A 12623-nucleotide genomic window follows, 5' to 3' on the forward strand; every position below is an offset into this window, starting at 1 on the left:
GCGCAGCTTAGCCTTCTTTAAAGACCTAGTGTGACCCTCAAAATGAGGAAATGAAACACAGGGTTGAAATGACACAAATTCCTAGAGTTCAGAGGCAGAGCAGGAACTGAAACTCAAATCTGAATGTTGGACTTTCTCTGTTATTCCCAGCAGAACTTTACCAGGCCTCTTATCAAACAACTTTATCCTTTACGTAGGAAGGCTAGGGAAAAGAGTGGTAGTCACTTTCATAAGCACATTAAAAAAAAAATCCCCATGCATTTTAGTGCGCTGTCATTTCCTAAGTATTTTCAATAGCACCATCTCCAGATGCTGTTGCCATGACCGCCTCTACTATCCATCTCAATTTCCCCGAATAACAACACATTTGTTTTGGTTCCAACTATTTCTCACATAATAAAAACAGCACAAAATTTAAACATCCTGACTCCCAACCAAAAGCAATCACAACTCAATTGGAAACAGACAGACTATGAATGCAGGAACACTATATTTATTGGGTCAATAATTCATTTTTTAGCAATACAAGTACAGAATATATCACAATGCTGGTTACAAACATACTTAGTATGGTTTAAGTTACAAATAATGGTGGGCGCTACAAGTCAGTGAGAATGATATGAAAGGTCACTCTGACACAATGAACTGTCTTCAAAAATCTATTAATGACCTTAGATATTTCTATAGAAATTACTGTGGCACTAGAAGTGGGGATTTTCCTATAAAGAATGTTAGTGATGTGTTTTTCATTGTTCCATTAAGTCCTTTGTATCTTGAGCCATTAAAACTAAAATCCCCTGTTGCTTAAAGTATAAAAATAGTACTGACCTGGTAATATTTAATAAAATGTAGCATTCATTCACATCATAAAAGTAGATAAATTGAAATGTTTTGGTTACCATGGCAACATATCTTTCCATAAAAGAAATATACAGATGTTACATAAATGGTACCTGCAATGGTTATTTAGTGATCCAACACTTAACTGTGCACTACAAACCAAGTTTTCTAGATATCTATATATAGCGTATATATTTAATCTTAAATTTTACTTTTGAAAAACATGTGCACTTCAATGAACTCACTAAGGCCACTCATGCTATAAATACCTAGGGCTGCAATTAAGAATAGTATTATTTAGTATTCCTAAAGCACACTCCTTCAGATCAACAGGGTAAAACCAGTTTTCTATCCAAAACATTCCTGAGATTCATGGACAAAAAACTACTAGTGTTCAAGCTGGAAAGTAATCCAAATATCCTATTTTAGGGAATTCTTTTTCTGGTAACTTGAGGTCTTCCAAACCCAAGAGGTGAAATAGGCATTAACTTTTAAAGCAAAAATACAACTAAAAGAAGCACTTATTGAATCTTTCCAGTAGTAACTTTACTATCCAGCTATATAAATTTAGAAGCAACAAGGCTATATATCCTGGGGAAAACATAAAAAATGGCAGTTAATATTAACTGCCATTTAGCAAATCATCCTTAAAATTTACAAAGTTTTGGCCAAAAGTTTCATATTTTAGGAATGTGTTTATTATTCAGCTTTCCATTTGTGGTAAAAAGAAAAAACCTGCCACATAATACTCTTTAGATTTCTAAAATTGTAGCTGCTTTTGTTGTTGTTGGTCAGTCATGGGGCTTGAACTCTGGGCCTGGGCGCTGTCCCTCAGCTATTCAGCTCAAGGCTAGCGCTCTACTACTTGAGCCACAGTGTCACTTCTGGTTTTCTGGTGGTTTATTGGAGATAAGAGTTTTAGGGACTTTCCTGTCCAGGCTGGCTTTGAACTCAACCTCCTGAGTAGCTAGGATTAGAGGCATTGAATCACTGGTGCCTGGAGCCCATAAGGGCCTATTTTTAAAAGATAGGATCTTGCAACAGTACATAGGCCGACCTTGAAATTGTAGGCTCAAGAGATCCTGTTATCTTAGTAGCTGGGACCATAAGCATGTACTATCATGAAAGGTTTCTTCTATTTTCATATTCTATGAAACTGTACTCTATGGGCTAGAAACAAAGACCATTAAATTCTTTATTTCATAATGCAAAAATACCTGGGCAGAAGTTACTACAGAGAAACAAGGAGGGTTTTTGTTGTTTTGTTTTGTTTTTGGTGCTTGAACTCAGAGCCATGGCACTATCCTTTACCTTTTTTGCTCAAGACTGGTGCTCTATCACTTGGGCCACAGCTCTACTTCTGGTTTTTGGGGCTCAGCTTCCTGAGTGGCTAGGATTACAGGAATGAGCTACCAGCACCTGGCTGGGAGTTTCAGTTTTAACTAAACAAAGAGAAATTGTAAAAAGGGCTCTAATCCTTTGGACAAAGGCGACTTTGTGGCTTAAAAAAAAATTCCATTGGCTCTACTGAACTGAATGCAGAGTGACTGACCAGCTGGCTGGCACCATCCAAGAGCTCCTTGATGCCAACTTGAGTAGCACCAAACTTTATAAGTCATGAAAGGATGAAACGAATGGCCATTATTTAACATAACTTCATCGAGCCTCCAAAAAACAACCTTTAAGTTCGTGGGCATCCTTATACAGACTCTACCACATGTAAGAAGTTTGTGCAAACTATTGGTTATTATGAGGTACATTTTACTTCTTTTCTTTGAGTTTTTTTTTAATGTCATAAGTTATGGTTATATTTATCTTGTACTCAAAATATTTTTACTAAAGGAATAAATCCTACACTTAAAATTATTAGGGATTTTTTTTTTACTAGAATCAGAAATAACTTCTTAATTCTTATAATTAACAGCAATGTTTTCTTAAGTCAGAGTACAGGCATTATATCAACTTTTATCGACTTATGGAAAACTCTAGTAAAGCAGTGGTGATAAACAGAAAACTGACAATAGTGATATTTGGGGGGGAAAAAAAGGAACTGGTTGCCATTTGACATTATGAACCTGTGATCATTTATCACTGAGTGTGAGTGGGGTTTAAACTGAGTAGGGAGGAAGAGGCCTTAAGTAACTTGCTTGGTTTTATCCTATAAAATGCTGTATGTGCACAAAACAAAAATCAGATTAAAAAAAAATTCAGGTGGAAACATACATTTCAAATTATTTATTAAAAAACAATTTACCATGACATTCCTATACCACAAACATACCACAGGGCTCTAAATAACCAATGAGTACACAAAGCCTAACCTGAAAGTATCTTTGGAGGAATCACATATATAGGCCCATGAGGATAGATCTAAGGAACTTAAAATGTTAGTCCTTGGTCACAAAGACTATTTGGTAATTAATAAAGGGTGCCTCATGGCAGCTGACTGTGATTAACTGGGAGAGAGATCAGTTTCATAAACTGCAAGTATGCCAATTATTTTTCTTAGCAAAACTTAAAAGGAAAGCAGTCCAATTAGAGTAAGTCCAGGTTTCCAAAGCCTGTTATCAACCCAGGGTGTGGGCGTGTCTCATTGTTAGGCACACCCTTGACAAATCTCCGAAGGACCTAAATCCACTGCCTCCTAACACTTCAAAGGGCAGTTTCAAACAAGGTTAAAGTTGGGAAGTGCAAACCAGTGTTTAACAAGAATTTAAAAACCTCCAATTCATTTTTTTCTATACTCTGTGTGAGAGTTTACATCCCCCCCCCACTCAACATGCATATTAAAAGAAAACAAAATTCAGCACACACCCACTCACCCAGAGACTACTCCCACGCGTTAGCTAGGAGCAACATCTCTTACAGCCAAGTCACGAACCCCTGAAAATAGGGGAGAAACCCAGATTCTTAACTAGAGGCACCAGATGGGCCACTATAGTAAGAATTGAGGTAAAAGCAAAAGAACTTTTTATTTCTTGGTTTGTTACATATCACAACTTCTTAAATTTGAACATTACCTCAACATTAAACAACCCAACTGACTTAAAAAAAATAACTCATTAAACAAAATTAGTGAAATAGACTTATCATAAAGGGCTCTTTCTATATGAATTCTGGACTTCAATCAAAATGACTCAGTTGTACTATTATGTACCATTAAAATGAAGATTTTTCTTAGACAACTTACTTTTATGCATTCATTTTCCTTATTCCCCACAACCCATATAGTAATCCAAAATTCCCATCTGGACATGAGCTGTTTCATACCTTTTAAGTCAATATACTTATTAACAGCGCTGATTATTAGAGTGATAATTAAAATGAGGGTGGGGTGGCCGCAGCAGATATTTATAGACTTGTTTATGGCATGGCCGTCTGTGTACCTGGACTAAAGATATGCCAGTGAAATTGCCAAATTTTCCTAGTTTGGCATCTAGTATATGAATATAAGTTTTGCATTATCACCGTTCATTATATAAGTGAAATCATTCTACTGATAAAAGTATATGCAGGGGCTCAAACAATCGAAAGCCTCTGGTCCAAATAACCACCTTCTCCATTAGGCTGGTCCAATTTTAGATCCTTCTGGTCCGGTCAGCAAATGCTTTTAAAGTATCTTGCATTGTTGTACCAAAAACAAAAAAAGAATTAAAATTGCTGGTCTACTAATATCCTTTACTTACAGATCAACACTGGTCCAGTTCAGATGAATCTGACAGTCCTTCCCTTATAATATAGCTTTGAAGTGGTTATATCTTTTTTTTGGTAAGGTGGCCAAACCTAAATCAGGATGTCCCTCTTTTATTAGTACTTGTGTTTACTTTTCTATACTGCATATAAAGATGTTTCTTCATAAAATTTCTTTACAATACAGTATTGAATACCTCCACATGGAAGAATTATATGTTAAAAAGTTGTTAAAATCATCCTTACATAATAAGAATGCAACTCTTTTTAAACTCTTAAATAGTTTTATTTAGGGGTTCTTTTTTTTTTTTTTTCTTTCGGGCTTTCTGCAAAATGAATTCTTTTTTAAAAAGAAAAAAAAAATTCCTGTTTGTTCTACTAGGTTGAAAATGTGGGCCAGACTACTTATACATGCGTTACATGCTGAATATAACTGAATATATACTTATTCTACGGACACTCTGCAAGATAGGGATTACCCAAAATAGGGTCTTCAATGGACTGGACCAGTGTTTCAATGCAAATTCCAGCCCCCCAAAACGACTTGGTTTTGATTTCACAGTATGAATTCCCTGGAATCTGGGAAAAGATAAATGGTTAACTGAGGTCCTCCCTCAGCAGCTTGGTCCCTCAACATTCTGAGAAATCAGGAAGGACTGCACCACTTCTTCAGTGGACTGGGGGCTGGTGTTGACGTCCTCAAGAGCATCGGTCACTGAATACTGCCGATCTCGCAACCGGTTCCAGTTAGACAGAACATTGTGATATTCAAACACTTTCTCATAATTTCCAATGGAGTTGTAAAGTTTAATGAGGCCTCGGTAATCATATTCTAGTCCACTATAGCCTTCACCAAAAAGTTTCTTCCCTGAAAGTAACAAAAAAGAAAGTCAGTTCAAATACTTCCGGAAACAAATGTGTTTTCTACACAAGGTTAATTCTTTAATTAAAATTTAACTAAAAAGTCTAGCTTTATCTTGCTGAAAAGATTATAATCAATTCTTGTATTAGTTGCTCTTAACCTACTCTCTTGAGTAAGTTCCAACAGAAAAGTTGGCTTCAGGGGCTGGGAAGGTGGCTCAGTGGTAGAGCGCTTGCCTTGCATGCCTGAGGTCCTGGGTTCAATTTCTCAGCACCATATAAGCAAAAAGAAAAAAGCCGGAAGTGGCGCTGTGGCTCAAGTGGTAGAGCGCTAGCCTTGAGCTGAAGAGCTGAGGGACAGCGCCCAGGCCCAGAGTTCAGGCCCCATAACCGGACCCAAAAAAAAAAAAGGAAAAGAAAAGACCCCCCCAAAAAAAAGAAAAGAAAAGTTGGCTTCACTATGGAGTAAGTGGCAATGTAGCTCAAAGTGGTAGAGTGCTAGCCTTGATTAAAATATTGCTCCAAGACAATGTCTATGCTATGAGTTCAAGCCCCATGATCAACACGGAAGGAAGGAAGGGAAGAAGGGAGGGAGGGAGGGGGGGAGGGGGGAAGGGAGAGGGAGAAAGGGAGGGAGGAAGGGAGAGAGGGAGAGGGAGAGAGGGAGGGAGAGGGAGGGAGAGAGCAGGAAGGGAGGGAGGGAGAAAAAGGAAGGAAGGAAGGAGGGAAGGAAGGAAGGAGAAAGGGAAGGAGGGAGGGAGGGAAATGAAAGAAAGAAATTAGTATCAGGTAGGTGGGAATTAGGCAGAAGAAAGCAGGGCAAACTACACATGCAGGAGCATACCTTTCTATACAGCTGAGATTTTAAGAACATTGAAATACTTAAATAACCAAGTAAAGATGGGGTATATAATATAAACATAAATAAGCTTAATTATTTTTCAAACGACTATCATCTACACTTAAGAAGGGTATATAACTCAAATTAAGAAGGGTATATCAAATGAATTAGCAAAAAGCCAAACTGGAAGTGTGGCTCAAGTGTAAGAGCACCAAACATGAACAGGGAAGCTGAGTGAGAATGTGGGGCCCTGAGTTCAGCTTCCAGGGCTGACATATTTACACACACAAAAAACCTGCATAAAGGGCTGGGAAGGTGGCTCAGTGGTAGAGCGCTTGCCTTGCAGGCATGAGGCCCTGGGTTCGATTCCTCAGCATCACATAAGCAAAAAGAAAAAAGTTGGAAGTGGCGTTGTGGCTCGAGTGGTAGAGCGCTAGCCTTGAGCTGAAGAGCTGAGGGACAGTGCTCAGGCCCAGAGTTCAGGCCCCAGGACCGGACCCAAAACAAAAACAAAAAACAACAACAACAAAAAAAAACCTACATAAAGAGCAAACTAAATAAACTTGCTTTCCACAAAGGTATGGGCTAGAACTCTGGGCCTGAGCGCTGTTCCTCAGCTCTTCAGCTCAAGGCAAGCGCTCTACCACTTGAGCTACAGTGCCACTTCCGGTTTCCTGGTGGATTATTGGAGATAAGAGTTTCACAGACTTTCCTGCCTGGGCTGGCTTTGAACCACAATCCTCAGATCTCAGCCTCCTGAGTAGCTAGGATTATAGGCGTGAGCCACCAGCACCCTGCTGGGCTAGTAATTCTTAAGAATATGCATTTTAGGAATGAACATGTAAGTTAATATACTATGGCTAAGCGAGAGACACTCATGTATGTATATATGGACACATGACTTAAGACTGAGGGAAAGGATAGTCTTTTGAAGAAATGGTCCAAATTAACTGAATATGCATATAGGAAAAAAATGGAATCTGATTCCTACCTCACACCAAAATCAAATGCCAGGTTTTAGACTGTAGATGCAAAAGTGAATGGTAAAGTGTTCAAAAACTGTGATTTAAAAAAAAAAAACTGAATAAAATAAAAAGTGCTAACCACAAAAGATGAATTTAAGAAATTTAAGAAATTAAATTTAAGAATTTAAGAAATTCTATACTTTAAAGGGTCTCCTAGAATGAGGGGGTCATCATATCTCAAGTCAAAAAGTAAGTAAAAATTCAATATGAAAATGCGCAAGAGACTTAACAGGCATTTAATTACTTTTGGCATAGGGTATTATAACCCAGACTGACCTGAACTCATATGTAGCTCAAGCAAGCCTTACACTTGATATGCCTCAGCCTTCCAAACAATGCTAAGATCACAGGCATCTGCCAGCATGCCTGCTAACAGGCAAACAGAATCTTATTTTGTTAATACTAAAATGGAAGACACACTAATATATATGGCACTTGAAATTAAAAGTGACAGTGCTGTCAAGTCAGTTATATTTTAGAATTATTGTTCACTAGAAGCAGTTAAGAGGCAGGCTCTGACCTATAATTCTCAGGAGGCAGAGATCAGAGGATTGAATTTTGAAGCCTGCCAGTCAGACAAATCTGGCAGATTTTATTTATTTTTGGTCGGTCGTGGGGCTTGAACTTTGGGCTTGGGCGCTGTCCCTGGGTTCTTCAGCTCAAGGAAGTGCTCTAACACTTGAGCCACAGTGCCACTTCTGGATTTCTAGTAGTTTATTGGAGATAAGAGTCTCATGGGGGCTGGGAAGGTGGCTCAGTGGTAGAGCACTTGCCTTGCATGCCTGAGACCCTGAGTTCGATTCCTCAGATTTTATTTTTAATTCATAAAAAGCAGGAAGTGAAGGCTCAAGTGGTAAGAGCATCAGCCATGAGCAAAAATGGTGAGCGACTTCAAGATCCATTACCAGCAAATAGATTTAAAAAAAGCTGAGTATGGGCCGGGCGCTGGTGGCTCACACCTGTAATCCTAGCTACTCAGGAGGCTGAGATCTGAGGATCGCGGTTCAAAGCCAGCCCGGGCAAGAGAGACTGTGAGACTCCTATCTCCAATAAACCACCAGAAAAACGGAAGTGGCGCTGTAGCTCAAGTGGTAGAGCGCTCGCCTTGAGCTGAAGAGCTGAGGGACAGCGCCCAGGCCCAGAGTTCAGGCCCCACGCCCAACAAAAAAAAAAAAAAAAAAGCTGAGTATGGCATGTAAGCTGGTAATTCCAGTTCAACTAGAGGCATAAGCAGGAGGAGGACTGTGAACAGAGGTTGGCCTTGACCAAAAATGTGAGATCTATTAAAAAAATAACTACAGCACAAACAGGCTAATGATGTGGCTCACATAATAGAGAGCCTATGTAAACAGCTTGAGTTCAAACCCTAGCATATCAGCCTCACTGGTGGCTCATGCCTGTAATCCTACCTACTCAGGAGGCTGAGATCTGGGAATTGTGATTCAAAGCCAGCCTTGGGCAGGAAAGTCCATGAGACTCTTATTTCCAATAAACCACTCAGAAAAAACCAGAAGTGGCACAGTGGCTCAAGAGGTAGAGTGCTAGCCTTGAGCTGAAGAGCTAAGGGACAGCGTTCAGGCCCAGAGTTCAAGCCCCATGTCCAAAAAAACAAAAACAACCCTCCCACCCCCAAAAAAACCTAGTATATGCTTAAAAAAAAAAAAAAAAAAAGCTGGGCACCAATGCTGGTAATCAGGAGGCTAAGGCCTGAGAACTGAGGTTCGAAGCCTGCCCAGGCGGAAAAGTCTCCATCAGACTTTTATCTCCAATAAACTACCCCAAAAAGCCAGAATGGCACTGTAGCTCAAGTGGTAGAGTGCTAGACTTGGGCACAAAGAGGCTTAGAGATGGTACTCAGGCCCTGAGTTCAACCCCAGGGACTGGCAAAACAAAACAAAAACATCCCAAACCAAGCCAAACCAATACTCCAAACTAATATCAACAAAGCCTGAGAGGGGCTGGGAAGATGGCTAAGTGGTAGAGTGCTTGACTTACATGCATGAGGCCCTGGGTTGGATTTCACAGCACCACATAAGCAGAGAAAAAAAAGCCAGAAGTGGTGCTGTGGCTCAAGTGGTAGGGTGCTAGCCTTGAGCTGAAAAGCTGAGGGACAGTGCCCAGGCCCAGAGTTCAGCCCCATGACTGGCAAAAAAAAAAAAAAGCCTGAGGTAAACTTAATCTATGTTAAAGACATAAGAAGGAAGAGGGAGGAAATGCAGTAGTTACTGCAAAATGATTAAAAATTTACCTACAACTGACATTTTATTTTTTTTTGTCAGTTGTGGGGCCTGAACTCTGGGCTTGGGCACTGTACCCCAGCTCTTCAGCTGTAGTTCAGCCCTCTACCACTTGAGCCTCAGCCCCACTTCTGGATTTTTTTTTTTTTTTTCTGCTTATGTGGTGCTGAGGAATTAAACCCAGGGCTTTATGCATGCAAGGCAAGCGCTATACCACTGAGCTACCTTCCCAGCGCCTTTATTTTTTTTTACCAGTCCTGGGGATTGAACTCAGGGCCTGGGCACTGCTCCTGAGCTTTTTTTGCTCAAGGCTAGCACTCTATCACTTGAGCCACAGTGCCACTTTGGCTTTTTCATTTATGTGGTAGTGAGGAATTGAACCCAGGGCTTCATGCATGGTAGGCACTCTACCACTAAGCCACATTCCCAGCCCTACAACCGACATTTTAGAATCATATCTCCTCTGATTGAGTTCAACATCAAAAAAGCACATTTATTGAAGTATTTCAGATGGGTTTTTTTGGTAGCTTCCAGATACCTTTGAAGTTTGAACCTCTATGTGCCAGTAATAGCATTTCCCTTATCAAACATATAAGACATGTTGACATGCTGATCTTTAGGCAACAGACTAAAGAAAATTTAAAAGTAACGTACCAATTGCTATAGATCGCAAGTAAAGTTTCTCAGCATTTTCATACTGATTCATGTCATAATTATATAAAGAAGCCAGGTGTCCCACTGAAAGGGCTACTTCATAATCTTCTTGACCAAGAAGTTGCTCTTTAATCTGAATTGCTTTGATGTGCATTTCTTCAGCTTCCTAAAAAAGCAATCATTAAGAATTATTTTTCTGAGCTCAACAATTTTTACCCAATAAATAGTACTGTTTTAAATGTTAAAGACAGCTTATAGATGCAATAGGTAATAAGAATGAAAGAGTGTATTTCACCAGATGTCAGCGACTCATGCCTATAATCTTGGCTATTTAGGAGACAGAGATCTGAGTATCTCTGTCAAAGCCACAGAAGCAACAGAAAAGTCTAAGATTCTTATCTCTAACTAACTACCAAAAAGCCAGAAATGGAAGTATGGCTCAAATGGTAGAGTATCAGCTTTGAGTAAAAAAGCTAAGGGAACATACCAGACCCTAAGGTTCAAGCTTTAGTACCTACATAACTATAACAAAGAGCCTATTTCATTATTCCAAAAGTTGTGGAAAACATTTCTGCTTTTAGAAATTGTGCATATAGGGGCTGGGAAGGTGGCTCAGTGGTAAAGCGCTTGCCTTGCAAGCATAAGGCCCTGGGTTTGATTCCTCAGCACCACATAAGCAAAAAGAAAAAAAGCCGGAAGTGGCACTTGGCTCAAGTGGTAGAGCGCTAGCTTGATCTGAAGAGCTGAGGGACAGTGTTCAGGCCGGGTCCCCCCGCCCCCCCCCAAAAAAAAGAAATTGTGCACATAAGCTGATGGCTGTAACAGTAGTAGTAGTAGTAGTAGTACTAGTGCCCTATATTAACAGTGATCAGAGAATCTTATTCAAGTAATTAAAAACTGTTAGAAGAATTTTAAAACACTTTTAAATGAAAACTAACTACTCTAGTATAGGAGTGAATTTATATAAACATACATGTATGTGCATATGTGCACATGCAGGTGCTAGGACTGGGTATGCTATCCCTTTTTTTTGGTTGGTCGTGGAGCCTGAACTCTGGGCCTGGGCGCTGTCCCTCAGCTCTTCAGCTCAAGGCTAGTGCTTTTACCACTTGAGCCAGTGCCGCTTCTGGCTTTTTCTGCTTATGTGGTGCTGAGGAAATCAAACGCAGGGCCTCATGCATGCAAGGCAAGCACTCTACCACTGAGCCACCTTCCCAGCCTGGTTTGATCATTTTTATTGCAACAAACTAAACCCAGGCTGAGAGATTATACAATTGGTTATCTGGCTAAATAAACATATTGGATTGCCTCATCTTTCTTTACTAGACCTCAAAATGGACAAATAACTCAGACTTCTATTTTTTTCTGTCTGTCATGGGCTTGAACTCTGGGCCTTGGCACTGTCCCTCAGCTCTTCAACTTAAGGCTAGATCTTTACCACTTGAGCCACAGTGCCACTTCCAGCTTTTTCTGTTTATGTGGTGCTGAGGAATCAAAGCCAGGGCCTCATGCATGTGAGGCAAGCACTCTACCACTGAGCCACCTTCCCAGCCCCAACTCAGACTTCTAAAATAGAATTAAATAGAATAAATAAAATAGAATTAAGACAGTATTTATACTGCTATAATTAAAATCTATTATTATACAATTCTAATATTGCTATTAATATTACCTTTATAGAATAAAATAGAATTATAATGAATATGCTATATATTTAAGGGTACTGAAAATTATTTAGTATAGGTATAAAACATGTTTCTACCTTAAATTTTCTCATTGATTGATAAAGTCTTCCAAGATTACCATAGTGTTTTGCAGTCTGTACATTAAATTCTCCAAAAGCTTTTTTAGCTAGTTGGAGTGAAGACAGGTGCAAATCATGAGCTTCTTGAAGCAGCCTCTGTTCAGTTTCCTTATTATGACAGTCGATAGCAATCTCCTCTAATATAAGTGCTGAGTAAAGAAAGCAATACAATAATGAACTTCAAAACCACTTTTCAAACCATCAGAACATCCAATAAAAAATTAAATAATGTAAATATTTACTGAATATATGTAATTATGGCTTAGAACTGGTCAAGAACAAAAGAATTTCATTTTAGGGGCTGGGAAGGTAGCTCAGCGGGAGAGTTCATGTCTTGCAAGCATGAGGCCCTGGGTCCGATTCCTCAGCACCAAATAAACAGAAAAAAACGGAAGTGGTGCTGTGGCTCCAGTGGTAGAGCTCTAGCCTTGAGCTGAAGAACTGAGGGACACCGCCCAGACCCAGAGTTCAGGCCCCATGACCGGCAAAAAAAAAAAAAAGAGTGCAAGGCCAGTTCTGTGCACATTCACACACAATAATTTTGGGCTGGGAATGTGGCTCAGTGGTAGAGTGCTTGCTTTGCATGCCTGAGGCCCTGGGTTCAATTCCTCAGCACCACATAAACAAAAGGAAAAAAGCCGGAAGTGGCGCTGTGGCTCAAGTGGTAGAGC

At 39.7% G+C, this 12623-nt stretch overlaps 1 protein-coding gene across 1 annotated transcript in view; it reads right to left on the reverse strand.

Moving 5' to 3' along the window:
• Positions 1-3060: 3060 nt before the first annotated feature.
• Appbp2 (amyloid beta precursor protein (cytoplasmic tail) binding protein 2) overlaps positions 3061-12623 on the reverse strand; it is a 58761-nt gene continuing 49198 nt past the window's right edge. Inside the window, exons 11-13 of the mRNA XM_013013393.1 lie at positions 11911-12101; positions 10149-10314; positions 3061-5398 (exon numbers count right to left, since the gene is read on the reverse strand). Of these exons, the coding sequence (XP_012868847.1) occupies positions 5145-5398; positions 10149-10314; positions 11911-12101 (611 nt within the window). The 3' untranslated portion in view covers positions 3061-5144. The remainder of the gene's footprint in view (positions 5399-10148; positions 10315-11910; positions 12102-12623) is intronic.

This window comes from Dipodomys ordii, unplaced genomic scaffold (assembly GCF_000151885.1).
Source record: "Dipodomys ordii isolate 6190 unplaced genomic scaffold, Dord_2.0 Scaffold19, whole genome shotgun sequence".
Classification (NCBI taxonomy): Eukaryota; Metazoa; Chordata; class Mammalia; order Rodentia; family Heteromyidae; genus Dipodomys; species Dipodomys ordii.